Genomic DNA, 23120 nt, shown 5'->3' with positions numbered 1-23120 from the left:
AATCCAATGTTCCTGCGTTATACTGGGGTGATGCGATTACCACTGCTTGCTATCTGATCAACCGCATGCCTTCGTCTTCTGTAGGTGATCAAATTCCATTACATATCCTAAAACCTAATGCTCCACTTTTTTCTTTCTCACCAAAAATATTTGGATGTATTTGTTTTGTACACAAACTTAGCCCTGACCGTGATAAATTAGCCGCTCAAGCTACAAAATGCATATTTATCGGTTATCCAAAAAATCAAAAGGGCTATCGATGTTATGATCCTATTTCTCGCCGAGAGTATGTCAGTGCGGATGTATCATTCCTGGAATCCTCTCCATATTACTCTAGTTCCGGTTCCCCGCTGCAGGTTGATCCAGCTGAGTCTTTTCCATTACCTATACCTCATTTTCCTTTGGAATCTGTGCCCTCATTACCGAACCAAACTTCATCCTCTTCCATATTTAATAATCCTCCATTGGTATATGTGCATAGAGCTCAACTTCCGCAAGAGCCTTCATCTTCTTCTTCTCCTGAGGTAAGTTCTATTGACAATAGTGATCTTCAGGATGATGATAACATGCCTATTGCTCTATGAAAGGGGACAAGACAATGTACCTTATATCCCATATCTCATTTTGTCTCCCATGCCAGAATTGGACATCAGATGAAGTCTTTTATTTCATCTTGTCTGCTGAAATTATTCCTCTGAACTATCAACATGCAACACTTGATAATCGCTGGAAGCTGGCTATGCAAGAAGAAATGACAGCTTTAGTCTCTCAGCATACCTGGGATCTAGTTGATTCCCCAGCAGATGCTGACATTGTTGGATGTAAATGGGTATATACAATAAAGTACAAATCTGATGGTTCTATTGAAAGGTACAAGACCAGATTAGTCGCCAAAGGGTATACTCAGACATATGGAATTGACTTCTTTGAAACTTTTTCTCCTGTTGCACGGATGGGTACCATCCGTCTGGTTCTCTCAGTAACTGTTCAACATGGTTGGAGCTTGTGCCAATTAGATGTGAAAAATGCATTTCTATATGGGGATCTATCTGAGACCGTTTACATGCAATAACCTTCAGGTTTCGAGGTTGAGGGGGAGTGTCAGAAGGTGTGTAGATTGAGAAAGGCGATTTATGGCTTGAAACAAAGTCCTCGTGCATGGTTTCAAAAGTTGTTTGAAGTAATGTCAAGCTTTGGCTTTAATAGATCAGCAGCAGATCATACTCTTTTTATAAAGAAAACTAGCTCTGGCATAGTTGTTATGGTGGTATATGTGGATGACATCATTCTTACAGGAGATGATGTGAAAGCTATTGAAGCCACAAAGGCTCATCTTCAAAAACACTTTGTTACAAAAGACCTTGGTTCACTCAGGTATTTTCTGGGTATAGAAGTTGTTAGGAGCCGTGAAAGGATGGTTTGTCTCAACGGAAGTATGTTCTTGACTTATTAAAGGAAACAGACATGTTGGGAGCTAAACCAGCAAATATTCCCATTGACCATAAAGTTCAGTTGTTTGAAGAAGGGTCAAAACCAGTTGATAGCAAAAGCTATCGCTCCCTAGTAGGGAAGTTATTATATGTAACTGTGACCAAGCCGGATATTGCTTTAGCAGTAAGCAAAGTTAGCCAGTTTATGGACAAACCATTTGAGATACACTGGAATGCAACCATAATGATTCTCAGATATCTAAAATCATCTCCTGGAAAAGGGTTATTGTTCAGGAAAGGTGGAACTCTGGAGATAGTATCCTATTCTGATGCTGACTATGCTGGATCTGTAGTAGATAAAAAATCTACCACAGGATTCTGTGTGTTTTTGGGAGACAACTTGATTTCATGGAGAAGTAAGAAACAAAATGTGGTTTCTAGGTCGAGTGCAGAATCATAATATCGGGCTATGGCCCAAACAACTGCTGAATTGATGTGGGTTTGCACTGTTCTTCATGATCTCCAGGTGAAGGTTCCCTCTCCAATGACCATGATGTGCGATAACAAAGCGGCAACATATATAGCAAACAATCCTGTCTTTCATGAGAGAATAAATCTCATTGAGGTTGATTGCCACTATGTAAGAGATATGATTCAAGCTGGTTATATCACTACCAAATACCTAAAGTCGGAAGACCAAGTTGCAGATATGTTTACAAAGCCTCTTGCTAGGCCAAATTTTTCAAAATGTTGTGACAAGCTGAGCATGATTGATATCTATGCTCCAGCTTGAGGGGGAGTGTTGAGAATAGGTCGTTCTTTGTTTAAGTTCTTTTATATTAGAGGTTTTCTGAAATTTTGTCCTCATAAGGACTTAGATGTAATTTCTCTTTTTGCCTCTCTATTTAATATAGAGAGAAGCCCTAATCACTTGAGTTAACGAGTTCTATTCTTGCAGCCGTCTCTCTCTCTCTCTCTCTCTTCCTCTCTCTCTCTCTCTACCTAGGGTTCAGGGCATCTCTTCTCTTCTTGAACAATAAGTTTGCATCAACATGCAACCATAAGCTCGCAAATCAGCATGCGCAGCTTCACTGGCTACCACCCATGACAACAATAGAACAACACAATCAAAACCATAATATAAATGTGATTTTTGCGATGCATTTAAACAATTAAATAAAGAGCAACCAAAACTCAAGGCTCTCCAGGCCTGTGATGATTCATTTAGACCATCGATGCATCATACACAAAAACCATAACAACCTACAATGTATGCAATAAGGTCAACACGCTTCCAAATGCATATTTATATATATATCAATTTAACCATGTGTATGATATGTCACATTCATGTGCATGTGCCTTTACGAAATCATTCCACATACATGCATTCACTCATGAATCATCTCAATTGGGACAAGTGAACAACTCATGCATTTATGTACATGCGAGACACACATCAATGCATGTATGCACATGCATTTGAAACAAACTTCATATAGTATGATGCTTAAGCACATCACATCAAGTTAAAGCATATAAATAATTCTAAATCTTAACATGTCTCGAGAACCAAAATACATGCACACCATACCTTTTAGAAATTTATATGCACATTCAGAAATGCAAACATGTATCATGTGTAGGCCATAAAAATATTTATAAGCATGTCTTTGTTCAATTCAGATGCATACTCAAGTCAAATGCATACTTTTATTCATGAACCTGTTTCAATTAAAATATGTGAACACGCACACCATGAGGTACATGCCAAAATACATCAATTCCATGTATGCACATGCATATGCAAGCAACCTTGCACTAATATCTTAATCAATCATAACATGTCGATTCTAAGCACAAGAGAAATATCATTCTTTCCTTGATTCACCTCTAGCAAAACATGCATACAAGTATATAAGCATGTGAGTGCAATAACAATAAACTTTCATGATCCATGTTTTCAATACATGCACATGTCCATACATTCACTTGCTTAGAAAGAAAAACTAAATCTTTAACACATGTAAACCAGGGGATAACATGAACAATTTTCATATGATAATCTATATATAGCCATATGCAATTTGCTGAGTCAGTGAACTTGAAAACAATTTTGCAAACCTAATCACCACCTAAGCATTGATCTTAATCGATCAAGTCATTCAAACTATATCCAGCATGAACCTAATTCAAGAACAGAAAACACAGATTAAGGTATATATATACTAGCATAAATCTTGATCATAACAAACAGAAATAAATCTCGATCATAACCCAATATGAGTCTGTTTTTGTATAAAAAATCATACATAGATTTTTTATGTGTAAAGAACCGAAAACACCCATATAAAAGAGGATCTATGGATCCTCGTCCACGTAATCTAGACTGAACACATAGAATCACTCTTTAACCATAGATTTGCACTAAATATTGCATGAAAATCGAATCGGTATTCGATTTCTCATATGATTCAAAAGAAAGAACCCGTACCTCAGAATCGACGCTTGGAAAAAGCTTAGGGATGTTGATGGCGAGGAACGACTCAAGCGGGGGTCGTCGGGGTGTCTGTCGAACACAGGGGAGAGAAGCTGAAGTGATTGGTGTGCAGGTGTGTATCTGAGTGCACGTGTATAGGACACTTTAGTGTCCTGATATTGTCACGACCTTTCACAATAAGTGTTTATTTTCTAATGACTTGGCAAGACTGTCAACCCAGGCAGAAGCTATTCAAGAACCCATAGAGGTAATGGTGTCACACATATATTACTGTAAGCTTGTTTTATTATTTTTTTATTTATTTTTATTCAGATCTCAGCAAACAACCAATAAGAAGCATCCAATTCACATTTATATCGTGGGATGCCCATAAGGTCTCTATAAGCTGAAGACTTACTCGTACAGGTCCATCCCTTGATGCCTACTTGAAACCGACCATAACTTCAGGTTATATTACTAAAAGCCTTTATGTTTGAACATTTATGTTATCCGCCAGAACCATGGTAGAGAAACAAGAGACAATAGCACTTATGAGTTGATGACATACAAACAAAAACACACACAGCATGAATACAACCCACAACCACGAGAGGAGTGGTGCACGTACTGGCTACCAATCGAATTTCTGCCAATCGATCAAGCTAGAGTAGCATCGATGTATCTCTTGCCATTACTGAACATGATATAGATATAAACTCCAAAATATACTTACCGATGTCCAACCTGTCAATATCCCAACACTTAACGATGAATATTTTAAAATAAAAACTTTATTTAATTCCAACATCAACCATTCAAGAATTCTATCTACGAATTGGGATTCATAACAACCTAAATCCCCAATGTGTTTCGATTTGGGACCTACGACAAACCAAAACCCTTAATGCCAAAATATCACACTTAACAGGATCTCAATCCATAAGTCGGAAATTCCCTGTTTCTATTTTCTATTAGGGATTTACAGCTCCCACGAAACCCACTACAGTATCACCCTTCTCTCCGAATTTTCCAAAACCCCAAATTGGGGCTTTTTGGGTTTTTGGCACCCCAAAAGCAAATCATAACTTCCTTATTGTTGAAAGTTAGCGATTTAGGCCTCCCACACATTTCAAACCCCAAATCGCCCTTTTTCTAAGGATTTTTGGTAACCCACAACACATATTCGACCCATAAAATACCCAGAAAAAAAAACAGAAACCTACCTTAAGTCGGAGAGATGAAGAGGAGTCGGCCACGGGTGGGAGCTCGCCAGCGGTCCTGCTATCGTGCATGAAAACGAGAGGGATGGAGAGAACGAGAGAGAGAGATGAGAGGCAGAGGGGAAGAGAGAACGAGAGAGAGATGAGATGTAGAGGGGAAGAGAGAACGAGGGTGAGGGAGAAAAAGGGTTCAGCCCCTATTTGAAGAGGGGCGACCCCGAAAAGGAAGGGGATTTCCACCCTCCTCCCGGCGGCCGCACACCCCTCCCCTTGGCTTCCCTCACGTTAGGGTTCCTTCAAAACCCTAACATCGAGGTTACCTCCTCACTTTATCGGGCGGGCCCTACCTTTTTTTACTTACGAGTTTTTTTTTCCCACTTAACAGGGTGCGGGCTGGGTCCGAGATTGAGTTCCGGGATCCAACCATGTGTTGGATCCGAGTCCCACTAGCGGTGTGGATCCACGGATTGGATCCGGATGGATCCAATCGTGGATCCCTTGATATGCATTCCTGTACATATTTTTCATCTCTCTCTCTCTCTCTCTCTATATATATATATATATATATATAAAGTTGTTACACCTATATAAGTAGAGATTCTATCTGGATCCGGAATGTGGATCCTAGGCCCAAATCAACCAATTTATGCATAAAAATTCTAAATAAATAAAAGAAAAAAAATACGGTTATTACAGAAGATGTCAATTAGTCCCATTCACATGCATCCTTCAACTTCTATCCAAAAACATACCATAGTGCCCCAAAGGATTGTGCTGCTCAATTTTCTCATGCTTGTCAGATTCTTTCTGCTGCTCCTTCACCTACCTTGTCAGAATCTACTCCTACTTCTGCTGAACTTGTAGATGCAATCCGATTGAATCAGCCTAGAAGATCTGTACGAATTCGACACCCACTGCAGCGTTGGGTGAGTTATGATTCTTTTTCTACTGAATCCCATACCTTTGTTGCATCCATTGACTCTAGTCAGGAGCTCAAATTTTATCATGAAGAACGCCATCACCCTAAGTGGATTGAGGTCATGAATGAGGAGATTTCAGCCCTTCATGGGTGTGATACTTGGGAAGTAGTGCCCCAGGCCCAATAATAAGAACGACGTTGGGTGCTGGTGAGTCTACAAAATTAAATACAGGGCCGATGGCAGCATTGAGCGATATACAACAAGGTTAGTGGCAAAAGGGTATACACAAGAACATGGCCCTGATTTTGATGAGATATTTAGTCCTGTTGTTTGAATGGCACTATTCATGTGGTGTTGTCTCTTACCACTGCGTATGGCTGGATTCTTAGTCAGATGGATGTGAAGAATGCATTTCTTCATGGCACATTACATGAAGAAGTGTACATCGAGCACCCTCTTGGATACCCTGAGGCCGATACCAAAACTACGATACTTCGCTTAAGAAAGGCTATATATGTTTTGAAGAAAGCATCTCGTGCATGGTTTGAGACTTTTAGTGCCGCTGTTCATTCTTTAGGCTTTATTCAAAGCCAATGTGATTACTCCTTATTTGTTCATTTCGATCAGTTTCACATCACTATCATTCTTGTATATATAGATGATCTTGTTATTAGAGACAGTGATCTCGACAAAATCACACATCTGAAGTCCATGCTTAAGAAGCAGTTTCATATGAAGGATTTAGGTCCTTTGAGGTACTTTCTTGGCATAGAGGTTGATCAAACCAGCAACTCTCTCATTTTATCTCAACAAAAATATGCTCTGGATATTCTTTCTCGTTTTGGGATGACCGAATTGCAAGCCAATTCTCACTCTCATTGTTGTCAGTGTAAAATTAGTTGTTGATGACCCACAGGATCTTCTACTCTGCAATTCAGAAGCCTCATTGGTGCTCTTCAGTCTCTTACCTTCATGAGGTCAGACTTGGTATATGCTTACTAAGTCTCCAGATTTATGCAGTCACCCTGTCTCAGTCACATGGAAGCGGCTAAAAGAATTCTGCGTTATGTAAAAGGCACAATAAGTGATGAACTAGTTTATAAACGGCCTTCTTCCCGACCTCATGATGGTTTGGCACTTGTCGTTCTAGCCTACTCCGATGTCGACGGGGCTAGTGATCCTTCCTCCAGGCGATGCGTCACTGGCTATGCATTCTTTTTTGGACAATGTCTTGTTTATAAGTCCAGTCGACGACTAAAAACTGTTGCACAGTCTAGTACTAAAGCGGAGTATCATGCCATAGCAGCCATAACTGCATAAATTCTATGGACTCAACATTTGTTACTCAATCTATATAAAAAACTATCCCAATCATTTCTCTTCTGTGATAATAGAAGTGCAGTCGCTATTGCTACCAATCTCGTATAACATGACAAAATGAAACATGTGGAGATTAATCAACATTTCATACGTGAAAAAGTTGAAAGTAAAGAGATCCATCCGATGTTTCTCCGACATGAAGACCAAGTAGCAGATCTTTTCACAAAGCCGCTCTCTTCTTTGCGTCATTGGTTTCTTTCTTAAGAGCAAACTGGCCATGGTCATTCAAGACCCATGCGCAATTTAAGGGGGCCTGTTAGAAATCACGTATGAGGGCATTGTTGGTATTTGTTTTTACATATTATTGTTGTAATATGTTTCATATTCCCAAAGGGTATTTTTGTATTTTCTCATGTCATCTTAATATGTTTATATACAAAGAGGGACGCCCCAACATGGGTATTGTTAGAATCTTCTCAGGAACCTGCGATGAGAAAGAGAAAAGGAATAGAAGAAGAAAGGGGCTGCGGCTGTCACGATTTCAATCAATGAAATTGTGACCTAAAGACTGTATTAATATGTTTTGAGTGTACAATATAGGTCCTGGTCTGGTATAATATCCCGACCTGGAATGAAATAGAACAATACAAAGTTGTACATAAAAGCTATTCAGGTGGACTCGGGTCTGGTATGATATCCAAACCCAAAACACACTTTATCACCCCCCCTCAAGTTGATCATGGTTCTAAACCATGAACAACTTGCCTTTAAGCGTCCAAAAGCGATCTTTTGTCAAGCCCTTGCTAAAAATGTCTGCAACTTGCCTTTCAGTGTTAATCAATTCAGGCTCAATCTCTTTTTCTTCAACCTTTTGTCTCACAAAATGTTGGTCAATCTCAATATGCTTAGCGCGACTGTGGTGTACTGGATTGAATGACATATTGGGAGCACTTTGATTGTCACTGAACAAGGTAGACGGAGAGATCGTTTCTCCCACTTCAGTTAGTAAGTGCCTGACCCATGTGACTTCGGCAGTAGCGGCAACCATGGATCTATACTCAGCTTCAGTGCTTGATCTAGCAACAACCTTTTATTTTCTACTACTCAAAGAGACTAAGTTTCTCCCAATAAAAACACAATATCCTGACGTAGACCTTCGCTCATCAGGATCTCCTGCCCAGTCTGCATCACAATATACAATAAGTTCACGCACATTCTTGCCAGACGACTATGAAGAATATATCAACCCATCTCTAATGGTCCCTTTCAGATATCTGAGTATCCTCTTAACCTCCTCTATATGCCCAGTACGTGGTGCATGCATGAATTGAGACACTTGATTGACTGAATAAACAATATCAGGTCGAGTAAATGTGAGATATCGTAACATTCCTATTAGACTGCGGTACTTGGTGGGGTCTTCATGCAGGTCTTCATCATGAGCACTTAATTTTTGGTGGAGCATACTTGGAGTGGCTAAAGGTTTGCAGTCTTTCATACCTGCCTTGTTGAGAACATCTATCGTATACTTGTGCTGAATGAAAGTCAAGCCATGAGCCTGACCATCGACTTCTACGCCAAGAAAATAGCGTAAGGCTCCGAGATCTTTCATTTTGAACCTCTGACCTAATAGATTTTTTACTTATTTGATGTGATCTTCAAAGTTTCCTGTGATAACTATATCATCAACATAAATTAACAATAGAGTGATCACATTCTGACTTCTAGAAATGAATAATGGAGTGATCCAATAGGGAGCGTGAGAATCCATGTTTCTGAATCTCAAGGGAGAAGCTGTCAAACCAAGAGCGAGATGCTTGTTTTAGGCCATACATAGCTCTTTTTAGCCTGCACACATGTGTTTTACAGTTTTGCTCCTGATATCCAGGGGGTTGTTCCATATAGACTCCCTCCTTCAAATCCCCATGCAAAAATGCATTTTTTACATCCAGCTGACTCAGCTTCCATCCATGCTCAATGGCCAAGGAAAGAATAATTCGAATCATTCCCATTCTCACCACTGGACTGAATGTCTCATCATAGTCTTGTCCTGCTTCTTGAGTGAATCCTTTTGCAACCAGTATTGCCTTGTATCGTTCAATGGTTTCATCTGGTTTATACTTTATTTTGTAGACCCATTTGCATCCAACAACATTTTTGTCAGGTGGTCTGGGAACGATTTCCCAGGTTCCATATTCATGTAAGGCTTGCATTTCATCATTCATGGCTTCTACCCATTTAGTGGAAGTAGCTGCCTGATAGTACATGATAGGTTCATCTTCCTTATTCAGAGCAGTTAAGAAGAGCTAAAAGTCCAAAGAAAAATTGTTATAGCTGACCCACTTATCAATAGGGTGTCACATGCGATTGGATCTTCTGACCTCAAGAGTATGAGAGGAAGTAGGTGCAACTGTTGAGGTGTGATTTGAAAGATCTGGCGTTGTCGTTCTCTATCTAGCATAGCAAATGCCCTTGTATCTGCCCGGTACAGATGGTATTTCTTCTCCATCCTATGATCCCGATGTGCCAATAGTCATAGACATTTTTTTTCTTGCTGCCCACAATATGGAGGGCAGACTTCATTGGAACTAGCAAAAAGTTCTAAATTCAGCCAAGGATAATAAACTTCGGTGATGGTAGAGGACATATCCATTGTTTCAGCTTTGTGATCAAAATTGTGTTCATCAAAGATGACATTTCTTGAGATTCTGATACGTTCGCTGACAGGATTGTAACACCTATATCCTTTGTAGTCATCGGCATATTCCACAAATCTACACTTCTGAGCCTTGTCCTGAAACTTATTTCTTAGGGACCGATCAATATGCACATAAAAAACACATCCAAAACCACGCAAATCATGATAACTAGGATGAGCTCCAAAAATATAGTAATAAAGAGACTTATTTTCTAGAACAACCATAGGCAATCTATTTATCACATGTACGGTGGAATGAAAAGCTTCTGTCCATAGATTAATGGGAAGATTACTATCATGAAGCATACTCATGGCACTTTCAACGATGTGCCTGTGTTTTCGCTCAGCAATCCCATTTTGTTGAGGTGTGTGTGGGCAGAACACCCTTCTTCCTATCCCATTAGTTTGAAGAAAAGAAATAAAGTCACTAGATGAGAACTTCCCACCTCCATCACATTGGAAGAATTGGATATACTTATAGAATTGATTTTTTACTAAGGAAAGAAAATTTTGAAACAAAAGGAAAACTTCCGACTTATTTTTTATGAAATATATCCACGTGTATCGAGAGTAGCTATCAACAAAGATTAGGTAGTATCTGCTGCCAGATCCAGAGACAACTGGGGCAGGTCCCCATACATCAGAACATATCACCTCAAAAGGCTTTGAAGCTCTCTTATTAATAGAATGGAAAGACAATACATGACTTTTGCATAAAGAACAACTGGAACATTTCTGGCTTTTCTCATCCACATTGAGACTTTCTTTTGGAATGAGATTATTAGAAACAAGTTTCTCAATAAAATGACTCTCACAATGTCCTAATTGACTATGCCATAAGGAAGACTTATTACATTCAGAAATACTAAAAACATTTGCTGAAGAGAAGGAACACGACTCTAATGAAGGCTTCGAATCCAGATGAATAGGGCAGACGTGATGACATGGAGCTTCTTCAAAGAAATACATATTGTCTCATTTCTTTCCTTCAACGAATGTTTCCCTCGTGTGAAGGTCCTTGACCTGCACAAAGAAGGGAGTGAATTCGACTGAAGCATGAATATCATCAACAAGCTTGGAAACAGAGACAATATTTTTCTTGATATTTGGAGCACGAAGTACATCAGTAAGTTCAAGAGTAGAATGTGACATGGGAATGACAAATTTTCCAACATAGAAAACCAGATGATAGGATCCATCTCCAGTGACAATGTTACTTTTGCCAAAATAAGGGATAGGTTTAGAAAGTTTACCTGCATCACCAGTCACGTGAGTTGCTGCCCCTGAGTCGACGAACCATGTGTCGTGATCATTCTGTTTTAATTTCAATCCTGATAGGGCAGATATTAACATATATCTAATCTCTCAATTGTCTCTGATATTAGTGGGATTTCTTTTCTGTTCTGTCTGTAGAGTCTTTCCTTTATTTTCAGGGTTGTGCCAACAATTCGCCTTGATATGCCCCCTTTTGTTGCAGAGGAAGCAAGTGGGGATTGACCTTTGTCCCTGAGTATGAGTCAAAATATTTAGAGTGGAAAGCAATCCATGTCCTCCGTGTCCATTTCTCCCTTGTCCCCCTCGCCCTCATCCTCGTCCTCGACCATAAGTCACTCCTGTGGCAAAAACTTCTTGGGAATTTGTATGAGCATTTGTTTCTTGAGAAAATCCCCTCAGAGTCATTTCATACTGAATCAATTTAGCTCGCAACTCATCAAAAGTAGGAAGGGCAGGCAGACATAATAGTGAAGTGACAATCATATTATAGTCGGGTCCCAATCCACTCAGAGTTTGTTGCATCGTATCATTGTCACTCACGGCGCATCCTATAACTGCAAGTTGGTCTGTGATAGTCTTCATCTTGTTGAGATATTTCATGATGGTCATGAAATCTTTTCCTAGTAGCTGAAATTCCCTCTTGAGAAAAACCATCCTCGCCTGTGAAACTTGTGAATACATCTGAACCAATCTCTCCCAAAGTTGCAGGGCTGTACAATTGTCGGGGACTGCAACAAGAACCTCTTGAGACAAGGTAAAAGTGATATATGCAACTACTGATTGATCTTTCTTTTCCCAATTAAGATATTCTGCATTTTTGACATACACAATTGAACTTGCCCCTTTATCATTTTTCTCTTCTCTTGTAACAAATTCTAGGGGAACTGGAGTGACTCCATCCAGGTGACCTAAGAGACCTTGGCTCCTTATAAAAGGTATGATTTGTCTCTTCCAAATCAAGAAGTTTGAGGTGTTTAACTTTTCGGAAACGAGTTGATTAAGAAAGCTTGAATAGAGACTCGATTGAGAATAATAATAATCCATGGAGAAAAGAAAGGTAACAAGAGTGTTCACAAAGTGCCCAGTCTTCTGCCAGGAAGGTTTGCTGATCGCCTTTTTTTTTTGCGCGGCTGAGTAAATCTTAAAACTGACGATCAGAGACTGTCAGGTTTAAAAGTAATCAAAACTAAGTTTTTCCTTGCACTTTTATAAGATTGGAGATTAACATAATGAAAATTTTTCACACATTGAACAGAACATTAATCTAAATGTACTAAATGTGTTTTCAGATAAAAATAATGTGGGTACAAATTGTGACAGTAAGAGGACTGCAAGATGGGACACTTGAAAAGGTGAGAATCAGATTAAAAACAAACTATTGTCACTCAGCAAATACGAACAAGGAGGGCTTAATATCTCAGATCTGAATACACAGAGTAGATGCGTAGAGGGGATTGCGCAAGAAGGAAAACAGATCTGGAAATACCAGGCAAAAAAGGAAGGATGAATCGTGGGTGAAAAAGTGGGTCGATTCACATGAACGAGTGAATCAACTTCAGTGATTCACGTCTTCACGTGAATCAACTTTAGCAGAATTTCCCTTTTGCGACACTCAGGGTTTGCGTGAACAAGAGTTCATGTGAATATCAGACCCTCGTGGGACGTGAATTCATCAGCAAGAGGATAGAAAAGAGATGGAGGAACGAGAAAAAAAGAGAGTAGAAGGCAGGAGACAGAGGAGACCTCAAACCTCTGGTCGGTTGCACGTTTCGGAAGCCTCTTCAACCCTAGATGGATCTTGGCTCTGATACCATGTTAGAATCTTCTCAGGAACCTGCGATGAGAAAGAGAAAAGGAATAGACGAAGAAAGGGGCTGCGGCTGTCACGATTTCAATCAATGAAATCGTGACCTAAAGAGTGTATTAATATGTTTTGAGTGTACAATATGGGTCCGGGTCTGGTATAATATCCAGAGCCGGAATGAAATAGAACAATACAAAGTTGTACATAAAAGCTATTCAAGTGGACTCGGGTCTGGTATGATATCCAGACCCAAAACACACTTTATCAGGTATGACCTCAACTTTCTTCTCCTATCTTTTTTTTCCCTCTTTTCTTTGTATAACAGGGAACACGCTGACCGAGGGAAGCTGCAGCTTTTACAAAAACTAGCTGTTAAAGCAAATCCCAACAGCTACCGAATAAAGCTACTATTCTTCCTCTCACTCTTTTAGCTTCTTCTTTGCCTCTTCCTTTATTGTGCCATGCACTGTTGTATTTCTGAATTTGTACGCGAATGAGCCTCAAAATTGAAAATGTACAAAGTAATGTAACAAGTATAAAATGACTATTTGTCGACATAAACATGTAAATCAAACTCCCTGCCCACTGTCATCATAGTGTTCGATTTATTTGAAATGTAAACTTATTCATATTTCCAGTCATTGAGGAATGCCATGGTGATTCCTATGTGGAAATTGTGGCAAAATCATGGCAATTGATCCCTATACTACGGTCTACTCATGAAAATTATTGTTAGTGGAAATATGAATAAAGATTTGTCTTTTCTTTCTGTTGGCTGGACAAGCTGGGTGCTAGTTGAGCTGGGGCTAAGATTGCTGTTTGGGCTTTGTTTGTTGACCTCTGGTCATGGTCAGAGCTTCATCTTGTGCTTGAATTGAAGTTTGAACATGAGTTTGACGTAAATGATACATGCATACATGCATGAAAGCTGAGGTTTGGCTGGTGCTGGTTTCATGACTGATATGTGGAACCAACTTTGCTGGGTTCCATGGTCCTGCTCGCTGTGTCAAGAGCAATAGATCAAATAGAGAACCTCCTATCTCTGGGAGAAATATTTCTTGTGATTTAGTCTATAGTTGCTAAGGAATAATCACTCTTGGTATCTCTCACTCTTGTGTTTCTTTTCTGTTATAATTTCACAATTTTTGTCAATGTCTGGTTGGTAAGGAATCCTGCCTTTCTCTAGCCTAGGGTGGGTCGCAGTGGTTGTTGTTTCTTTATGAATACTCTTTATCTTCTTAATTTTGGATTTTCTGTCTGCTATTTAGTTTTCAACATCAGACATTTTATGAATTTCTTTTGATTCACTTACATACAATTTTTCTTGATATCCTTCCTGGCACTTATATAGACATCTAGCTATGTTAGTATTTCCTTTAAAGTTATGCAGTACATGTATGCTTGTCACACTCAGCCTCACTGACTACTTTTTGTGATTTTCTGGCTCAGGTTTGGTGGCAGTTAATGTTGAAAGTTTTCTATCATCCGGAACGAGCTCTAGACTTTTCATTCTTGTTTGTACAATTCAATCCTTTTCTTAATTAGGGTGTGAATATTTATCTTTTTTGGCTTCATCTGTGCACATGCTCTGATAATAAAAGCCTATGACGCAAACATGGATCAAAAGCTGCCAGTTATATTTTTGGTGTTGTTGAGAATTGTATAATATGTACAATACCTTTATGTAGAATGCCTCTTTAATGTCCCCTGTACATTAATATTAAGGTAAGGGGTAGTGTAGTATTTTTGCCTTCTTTCTTTTGTTGCCTTTATTGTAGTCATAAAGGGGTCGACACACACAATGTAAGGTGCCCTCATTTTTAGCTGAATAAGAATGAGAGATTCATCTCCTTTCTCTCTTGTATGCTCGTATTCGTCCAATCATTGTGAGCAATGTATGTATAAATCAACATGGTATCAGAGCCATATCTGAGGTCGTGAGAGCATGACTTCACTCTAAAGCTGCTTGAAGGCCTGCTGATGTCATTCTTGAAGACTCATGTCATACGGACATTCATGTTTTGTCACATCTGAAGGCAACATCAGGTAGATCATGATTTTAGATGATTTGGGTGTAATGATCATCTTCATTGGATGCACAGTTGATTGAATATGGATTTTTCTTTGTTTTTTCAAAAGGGGGCGTGAACAATAACCAAAATCAAGTTTTTACTCAATCTGAGTGAATTGGTGGGTGTTTGAGGCCCATGTTGGCCCATGTTGGATGCTTTTAAGTCATTTTTGACCTGGAAACATTGTTGTGGTGGTTTGGTGACTTTGTTTTTCATTTTGAGAGAGTGACAATACAACAAGCCTTAAAAGGCAATACAAATAAAAAACAAATAGCTTTATTAGAGAGGAGCTCTAGAAGCTTAAGAATACAAGGGAAGAACCCCTTATTTATACACAAAAGAAGAGAACAAAAAAAGGAACCATTGGGGGCTCCCACATGTTGCCGTTGGGAGCCCCCAACTGTAAATATGACCGTTGGGGGGTCCCAACGACTATATGTGGGACCCCCTTTGTATATTAAAAAACAGAAAATAAAGAAAAGAAAAAATTGGAAAAATAAAAAAGAATCTAATAAAATAGTTGTATCTAGAAACAACTATGTAAAAAGACAAAAATATCTCTATCGGGTGTTTTATATATATTTATGTATATGTGTGTGTGTGTGTTTATACATATATTTTAACAGTTACACTGTTGGGTCATAGCTATTGGGTGTAAAGCTGGGTTGGAAGTGGTTTGTGAAGAATCTTGGTGGCATTGGTTGTTGTTATTGTGTTTTTGGGAGTTCTTGTGGAGAAGACTTGGGGTTTGCGATGCTGATGTAAATACCCATGTGTAGTGGGTTAATTGATTTTAGGGTTATCTTGGTTATTACTGAGACTTTTGTGGTTGCAATGACAAAGGTGATGCTTTAGTAAATCCTGTTCACATTTGCTGCCTTGTTTTTCTTCTTTTAAAATTTGTCTAGTTGGGGTTGAGTGAAGTATGGAGAAAGAAGGAATTTAAATCGTTCGAATTAAGCTGAATGAAACTAATTATGCATATTGGGCTGACTTTATGACTTGTAGTGAGAAAAGGTCTTGGCAGATACTTGGATGGTTCGAAGGTAAGACCAAAACCCACTAGTGTCGACTTTGACAAAGCTATAAAGGAATGGGTCATAAACAATGCAAGAGTCAAGGCATGAATTGAGTTCAGTTGAGCAAAGAATCACCATGAATCTCTCAAAATTTAAAGCCAAAGAAGCTTGGGCATACCTCAAACAAGTGTACAAGCAAGAGAATTGGGCAAAACATTATCAACTTACTCAAGAATTAAGAAATATACGACAAGAAAACAAGTCAATTAAAAAATTCTATTAAGATATGTAAAGAATTTGGGATGCTCTTGCACTTATGAAGGGTCAAACTAAATGTGAAAAGTGTGAGACATGCTTCATGTCAAACTTGTTTAAGACTTCTTGATCAACACAAGGAGACTAATAGAGTGATTGAGTTTCTTATGGTGCTCAGACTAGAGTTCGATGGAACAAGGAATGCTATCTAGCATTGTTCCCATTTGTCCTCTCTTACCATAGTCATAGATGAATTGATAACAAAAGAGACTAAGATGAAGTTTCTTGGAACCTATCAATTTGGTGACAATGTCATGGCTGTCCCTCATCAACCAGGAGGTTGATTTGGTGGCAAAGGTGATGATAGAAGTGGAGGAAGAGGTGACTTTGGTATTCAGTATCACTATTGCAAAAATTTTGGTCATACGAAAAATTATTGTCTAGTGCTCAAGAAAAAGAAAGGAGTTTATGCAACTGTCTTCTGATAATGAGGGCATTAAACTCAAGGATGAACATGGTGACATTAACACTCAGTCTTGTGGCATTTCCACTGCAAGATCTTTAGAATCATTAGGTAGTGGTCAACTTCAGTTGCTGGAGAAGGTGCACCAACAGATTCAACAAGTACAACTTCTTGCTTAGTCAGCCATAGCTCCTCCCTCTACTACTACGCTTCTTCTTCTAGTACTGCATTTTCAGGTATTTCTAGCTATTCTCCAGGTTGGTTAATAGACTATAGGGACTCATGTCATATGACATCCCATGAGACTATTCTAACCAATTGTAGGCCTTGCAGTCGCATTTTTCGTACTGTTGATGATTCTTCTATATCGGTCTCAAAAGTAGGTTCTATTACTTTTGATCTTGTTCTGATAGTAAGATAAATCTTTCTCAAGTTTGCCATGTCCCATCCCTTGCTATGAAACTTATCTTTGTGGACAAATTACTAACATTAATTATAATGTTAATTTCTCTCTCTGGTTATGTGGTACATGATCAGTTGTCAGGGAAGAAGATTAAGATTGGCCATAGAAGGTGAGACATGTACTACCTGGACTCGATCGACATGAGTGGGCAAAATAATCTAGGTATCAGATTGGGAGCTCCTGTGTAATATCGTGTCTTTTTCCATGGCTTTTTAAATTCGAAGACTGAAATTTTGGCCAAGTATTTTATGAAATTGATAAAAATCATGGAAAATAACCTTATAAATAAGTGACGTCAGTTGGGTCTGGGCGTGGCCCAAAGCCCCTTGACAAGACCAAGATGAGAAGATTAATATTTGTAAAATTTTTCAGTTTTAACCTTTAAAATCAAGCAAAAATTGAGCGAAATTCAGGTTAAATTCAGGCAAATTTTAGAGGTGAAAATCAAGTAAGTATACCGTTAGATGTGTCTCATAATTTTGAGAACATTGGTGCTTCATTTTTTTGAAATTTGGTTATGGTTGGCCCAAAAAGTCGCGTTTTTAAAAAATGACTTGCCTCTATTTTTATCTTTTTTTGGATTGGATCGAACTAGATCCGATCCGTTTGATCCAAGATGATATGAATCTGGACTCAATTCAGGACCCATATTAACTAGTATCTGGTCCAAGTTGGATCCATATGGATTTGGATCTTGGATCCAGATCTGGATTCGAAATCCAAGTATGACCAATCTAAAATTTTAAAATCAAATTAAAGGTTAAATTGAGTAGAACTCAACTTTGGGAGGACTTCCAGAGGGGGGTGACACCCTCTGGAATATTCTCAGAATAAATTATTTAATAATTAAATACTAAATAATTAATAAAATATAATAATTAAATAAATTTTAAATTTATTTAATAGATAAGGTGGAGTTCTACATGAAGTAGAACTCTACCTAAATGGGTTCTCTAGAGGGGCCGTCACCCTTTAGATAAACCTTTAACGAATAAATAAATAAATAAATAAAAATAAATAAAAATAAATAAAAATAAATAAAAATAAATAAAAATAAATAAGAGGATAATAACGGAGAGTGTTTAGAGGGATAGATTTCTACCTTTGGTAGAACTCTACCCTCTACGAAGGAGTGTCCTCTAGAGGGGACATCACCCTCTAGATGGGTCCTCTAGATAAGGCAGTAATTAGAGATAAAAAGAAATATAAATAAGAAAAATAAAATTTCTAGAAACTATATAAAGGGGTTGGATTCCCCCTTTCTCTAGAATCGTGATTCTAGAGAGAGAGGGAGCCCAACTCGTGGGAGAGAGAGAAAAGAGAGAGAAGAAAGAAAAAAGAGGGGAAGGAAGAAGAAGAAGAGGAAAGGAGGAAAAATCCATCATTCTCATTCGACATCCATCGTTTTTCCAATCTCTTTTCACTTCTAAACTAAGGTACGAGTTCCTCTCTAGATTCGAATAGGGAGAAACGAGTTTAAATCTAGTTCATGTAAAATTTTCAAGGGGAAAATAAAATTTGATTTCAAAAATCATGTTTAAACCTATGTTTTGAATCATGATTTTGTATATTCTTGGTTGATGTAATCTTACCAATGATTTTTTTTATGTTTAAACATGAATTTAACATCAAGGATTTACATACATGTCGATTTCTGCATCTAATCCTCTTTTTATGTTGAATATGTGTGTATATATATATATATATTTAAATTTTGGCCCTACCATTTTGGCATAGACCTATTTGTAATACTTGTGTTGAAAGAGAATATAGACATATGAACATGTTTATTTCTGCATGTAGTTGTTCCTTGCTTTATATATATATATATATATATATATATATATATATATATATATATATATATTCCCTTGTCGATTTTTGGTTCAAGATTCTTTTGGTTGGTAGTGATCAAACATATGATGAGATCACTTATCTATACACGATTTTGGTGTATGTTGGTTGACATCATGATTATCTTGATATTGTCATTTGGATTAGCATCAAAATAGTTTTTGATGTCAACATGTGGATTGTGTAAACACCCCAAATTTTCCCCGTTCATTTTCGGACACCCCCCTTTTCACAGATGCCAACCCTTTAGATTAGTATAGGAGTCTAACCCTAGGTCGATCCCAGTTTAGGTGTCATTTCACCCCCCTTTTTATCAGTAAAATTATCATTTTACCCCTAGGTCACCTTAGACCCTAGTCAGTCAGACCCGGCCAAGCTCATTTTTAAGTTTAGAATAGTTAGAATGTCAGTCATTTCTAGCTCACCTGAACTCACGATGAGTAAATCCTATTCATTTATGATCATTTAAGCTAAAACTGGTTCATTTCTCGAGAAATAAACTTATTTCTAGCTCAAATTCTAGCCAATTGTCCCTGAGTCAGTCAATTCTAGTCAATCATGTTCTCTTGAGTTTAACTCGAGCTCACCAGGAGTTCAAGTAGTACCGTTCCAGTTTAAATTCACTTCCCACAGTCTTGGAGTTCACTTCATCTCATTTTAGCTCATTTCAACTGAAATTGAGCTAAGTCTTGTCAGTTTAGCTAGTGTTTAAGCTCCAGATTTAGTTCATCTTAGTATAACTTACCTCCATTTCAGCTCAAACCCAGTACATTCTCGTTACCTACCTCACTCCAGTGTTCATTTCTTATCATTTCTCTAAGAATTGTATCATTTCTCGATTATCCAATTTAGGAGTTTAGTTGAGTCAGCGTCTTTTTAGTTCATCTGAGTTTAGAAACCCTAGAACCCAGTTCAATCCAGTTTAAACAAGTTCAAACAAGTTCAAACAAGTTCAAACCTCATTTTCCAGTGTCACTCTTTGCCCTGCAGGGGCAAAATCATTTCTCAAGTCATTCTATTCAAAACATCAATTGTATCATTTTTCAAGCTGGTACAATTGCCAATTTGGGCTCGGATCAATTCCTTTTCCAAAGTTTTAGCTATATCCGAGATCCAATTCTCATTTGGATTGGATCCAATATTGGATATGATATCCAATACCCAATTTCTATCCTCAGACGAGAATTTTCAATTCTTTGTCTCTGCCAGGGGTCTGGGACTTCAAATCCCTCATCCAGGGTTTGCCTTTCGTAGTCATTTAATGTCATTGTATTGCATTTCATGTCATTTTATTGCATTTCATGTCAATGCATATCATTTTCGAGATCCAGCACTCTTATTTTCAAAAAATCAAATCTAGACTCGATTTTAAAACCTTTCTTTCGAAATCAATTTTAAAAACCTGGGTTTTAGAACCAATTTTTGCCATTTGGCCAACCCCCACGACTTTACATCCCTTATTTCAAAGTATTTTCCTTAGAAAAATGATTTGGGTTCGTTTTAAACTCGATTTCTAAATGAACTTTCAATTTTTGTCAAATTTCTTCAAGTGGGGCCCACCCTGCAGCCAACTCTAATTTTTTCACCTTTTTTATTTTATTTTCATGTTTTATCTATTTCAAAAATACAAAAAATTTAGTGGATCTAGGTGTCTTTTAAAGCTCCTTGAAAATCTTGTTTTTAACCCCTTTATTTTCATCTTTTTAAATCATTTTTAAAAAACCAAATGAGGCCCACATAGGTGGCGTCACATTTGAGGGTGTTTAAGTCCATTTAGGTTTAGCTAGAGTTTCAATTAGGTTTAGAGTTTGAAAGTCGAAAGCCAAAACATGAATTTAATTAGGACTTTGATTTTTATTTCAAATCTTTTGTTTTAAACTTCTTTTAAAAACCTTTATTTATTTGTTGTAAAAACCAAAAGTGGGGCCCACATGGGTGGCGCCACATTTGGAAGTTTTCAAACTTCCTTAAGACTTCATTAGGGTTTTAATTAATGCCAAAATCGAAACTCTTTGGAAAAATCGACCCCCCTATAGAGTTAATTTTTTTTTTAGAATTTCGACAAAATCAAAACTCTCTAAACCAAGGCCCTAATTTTTTTTTTATAAATAGGCCACATAGGGGGTCGACCCCCCTATGCTTTTCCAGCCTCTCTCATTGCCTTCTCTCTCCCTCAAGCTCCTCCAACAGCCTCCATTAACCCCAAGGTAACCTTCTGTAACGCCCCAACATTTCCAACTTGCGAACCTTTCAGAAAACAAGCAAGAGGCTAGAAGAAAATCTCTTTCCTTTCAGAGTTTGTTTATGTAATCAACGGAAAATAATTCTTTTGTTGAATTTAGAAAGGCAAGCCGGCAACTTTGGGCATGTTAGGTAAAAGAACAAAAACTCACAACACATGATACTTGCAAAACACTTGGAAAAGCCACTTTCATTTAAAGTTCTCAAATAGTACAAAATTCGGATATCCAAAGGAAAAATCCATGACAAAACCCAAAAACGTTCAGGATGCGAGCTAAGAGCAGAAAAAGGAAATCTTGAAGCCATCTTGCCATCGCCCGTGGTGTACTTAATCATCATCTTTACCCATAGAATGGGTTAGTTTCGCGAAAAACTAGTAGGTGAATAAGAAAGACTACAGGAAACTGAATTAAGAGCATTTAATTCAGTATGCTAAGCAGTTTAAAACAGATCAACAGTTAAACAGGTAAGCGGTTCAAAGCAGATAAGCAGTGCAAAGCAAGTGAGCAATGCAACTGTCAAACGCAACATGACGATTCATTTGATCGTAAGCTGTGAACTCCAACGCAACTAGCAAGTCTTATGACCCATCAACCAGTGTGAATAGACTTATGTTTCGATATTACTGGCCTGCGTGTATGTGCAGATGAATCGTAGAAACAACTGAGACTAGTTCGGACGTGAGTTATTCTATGTATTTTCAATAACCCGAATAGCTAGTTGAGTCCGCTCCAAAGGGGACGGCTTTAGCCGAGAGAGGATTACTCAAAGGCAGGTACTTGGTAACGGATGCATTCAACTTCTGCAGAAGTCCATGAGATCTACCACCTAGGATAATGTCTGGTAGTCCCTTCCCCTAACTCCAATGACTGGGGAGGCCGGATCTTTGCTCGTGGGGTGGTTATTAACAACCTGTCCATTGGAGTGTGTACTGCTCTGTCCTCTCCATTGACAGACTACAAGAAGCGAATGAATGTGTCAGGGGTAAATTAACTGATGAATCTTTTAACCAAATGTGCATCTTACTTGTGAAGGTGATGCTATTTTTATGTGTTTATAGCATTGTGCATTTAGCACTGTTCGAGGTCGCACGACCGTCTCATCCGATCATCGCAGTACTATCGTGTAGTGCACAAATACAAGTACTCTATGATGAAAGGGGTATAATTCATCAATAGGAGCCTCAACAAAAGTGTTTCACAAAGATGTAATGTTTCTCAAACTTTATTTTTGACATTATTTATCTTTTGAAACAGGCAACGGCTTGTGCCAACATTTGACATGCAATTTTCTAGAATCTCACCCGCTATTGTGGTATCTACATGCCTCGCATGACTCGATACCGGCCTCGATGAATGGGATATGGGTTTCTCAACGGAACCCCCGCTAAGAAGTTCGCTCAAGCCCCAATTCGGGGTTACTCGAGATATGTTGAATAGACGAATAGAACCAGCCAATCACATCCTTCCAAATACTTCGATTTGGGCAGTCTTTGATGCTTTTGCGCAACTCCCTAAATTCTCAAGTCTACTTTGAAGGACTGCTTACTCGAAAAGCCAAGATCCCTGCTAGGGATCGCTCTTCTTAGACAAGGATGTATCGTTAAG

The 23120-nt window shown here is 38.3% G+C and overlaps 1 protein-coding gene across 2 annotated transcripts in view; it reads left to right on the top strand.

Moving 5' to 3' along the window:
- Positions 1-23120, top strand: part of ARC3 (GTP binding protein) — a 181378-nt gene that overhangs the window by 18565 nt on the left and 139693 nt on the right. For both annotated transcript variants that reach the window (XM_090008728.1, XM_090008727.1), the window contains exon 3: positions 14596-14660. In XM_090008728.1, the coding sequence (XP_089864854.1) occupies positions 14596-14660 (65 nt within the window). The remainder of the gene's footprint in view (positions 1-14595; positions 14661-23120) is intronic.

This window comes from Nuphar pumila, chromosome 6 (assembly GCF_984573655.1).
Source record: "Nuphar pumila chromosome 6, dmNupPumi1.hap1.1, whole genome shotgun sequence".
Taxonomy (NCBI): domain Eukaryota; kingdom Viridiplantae; phylum Streptophyta; class Magnoliopsida; order Nymphaeales; family Nymphaeaceae; genus Nuphar; species Nuphar pumila.
This window is presented reverse-complemented; position numbering and strand designations above follow the sequence as displayed.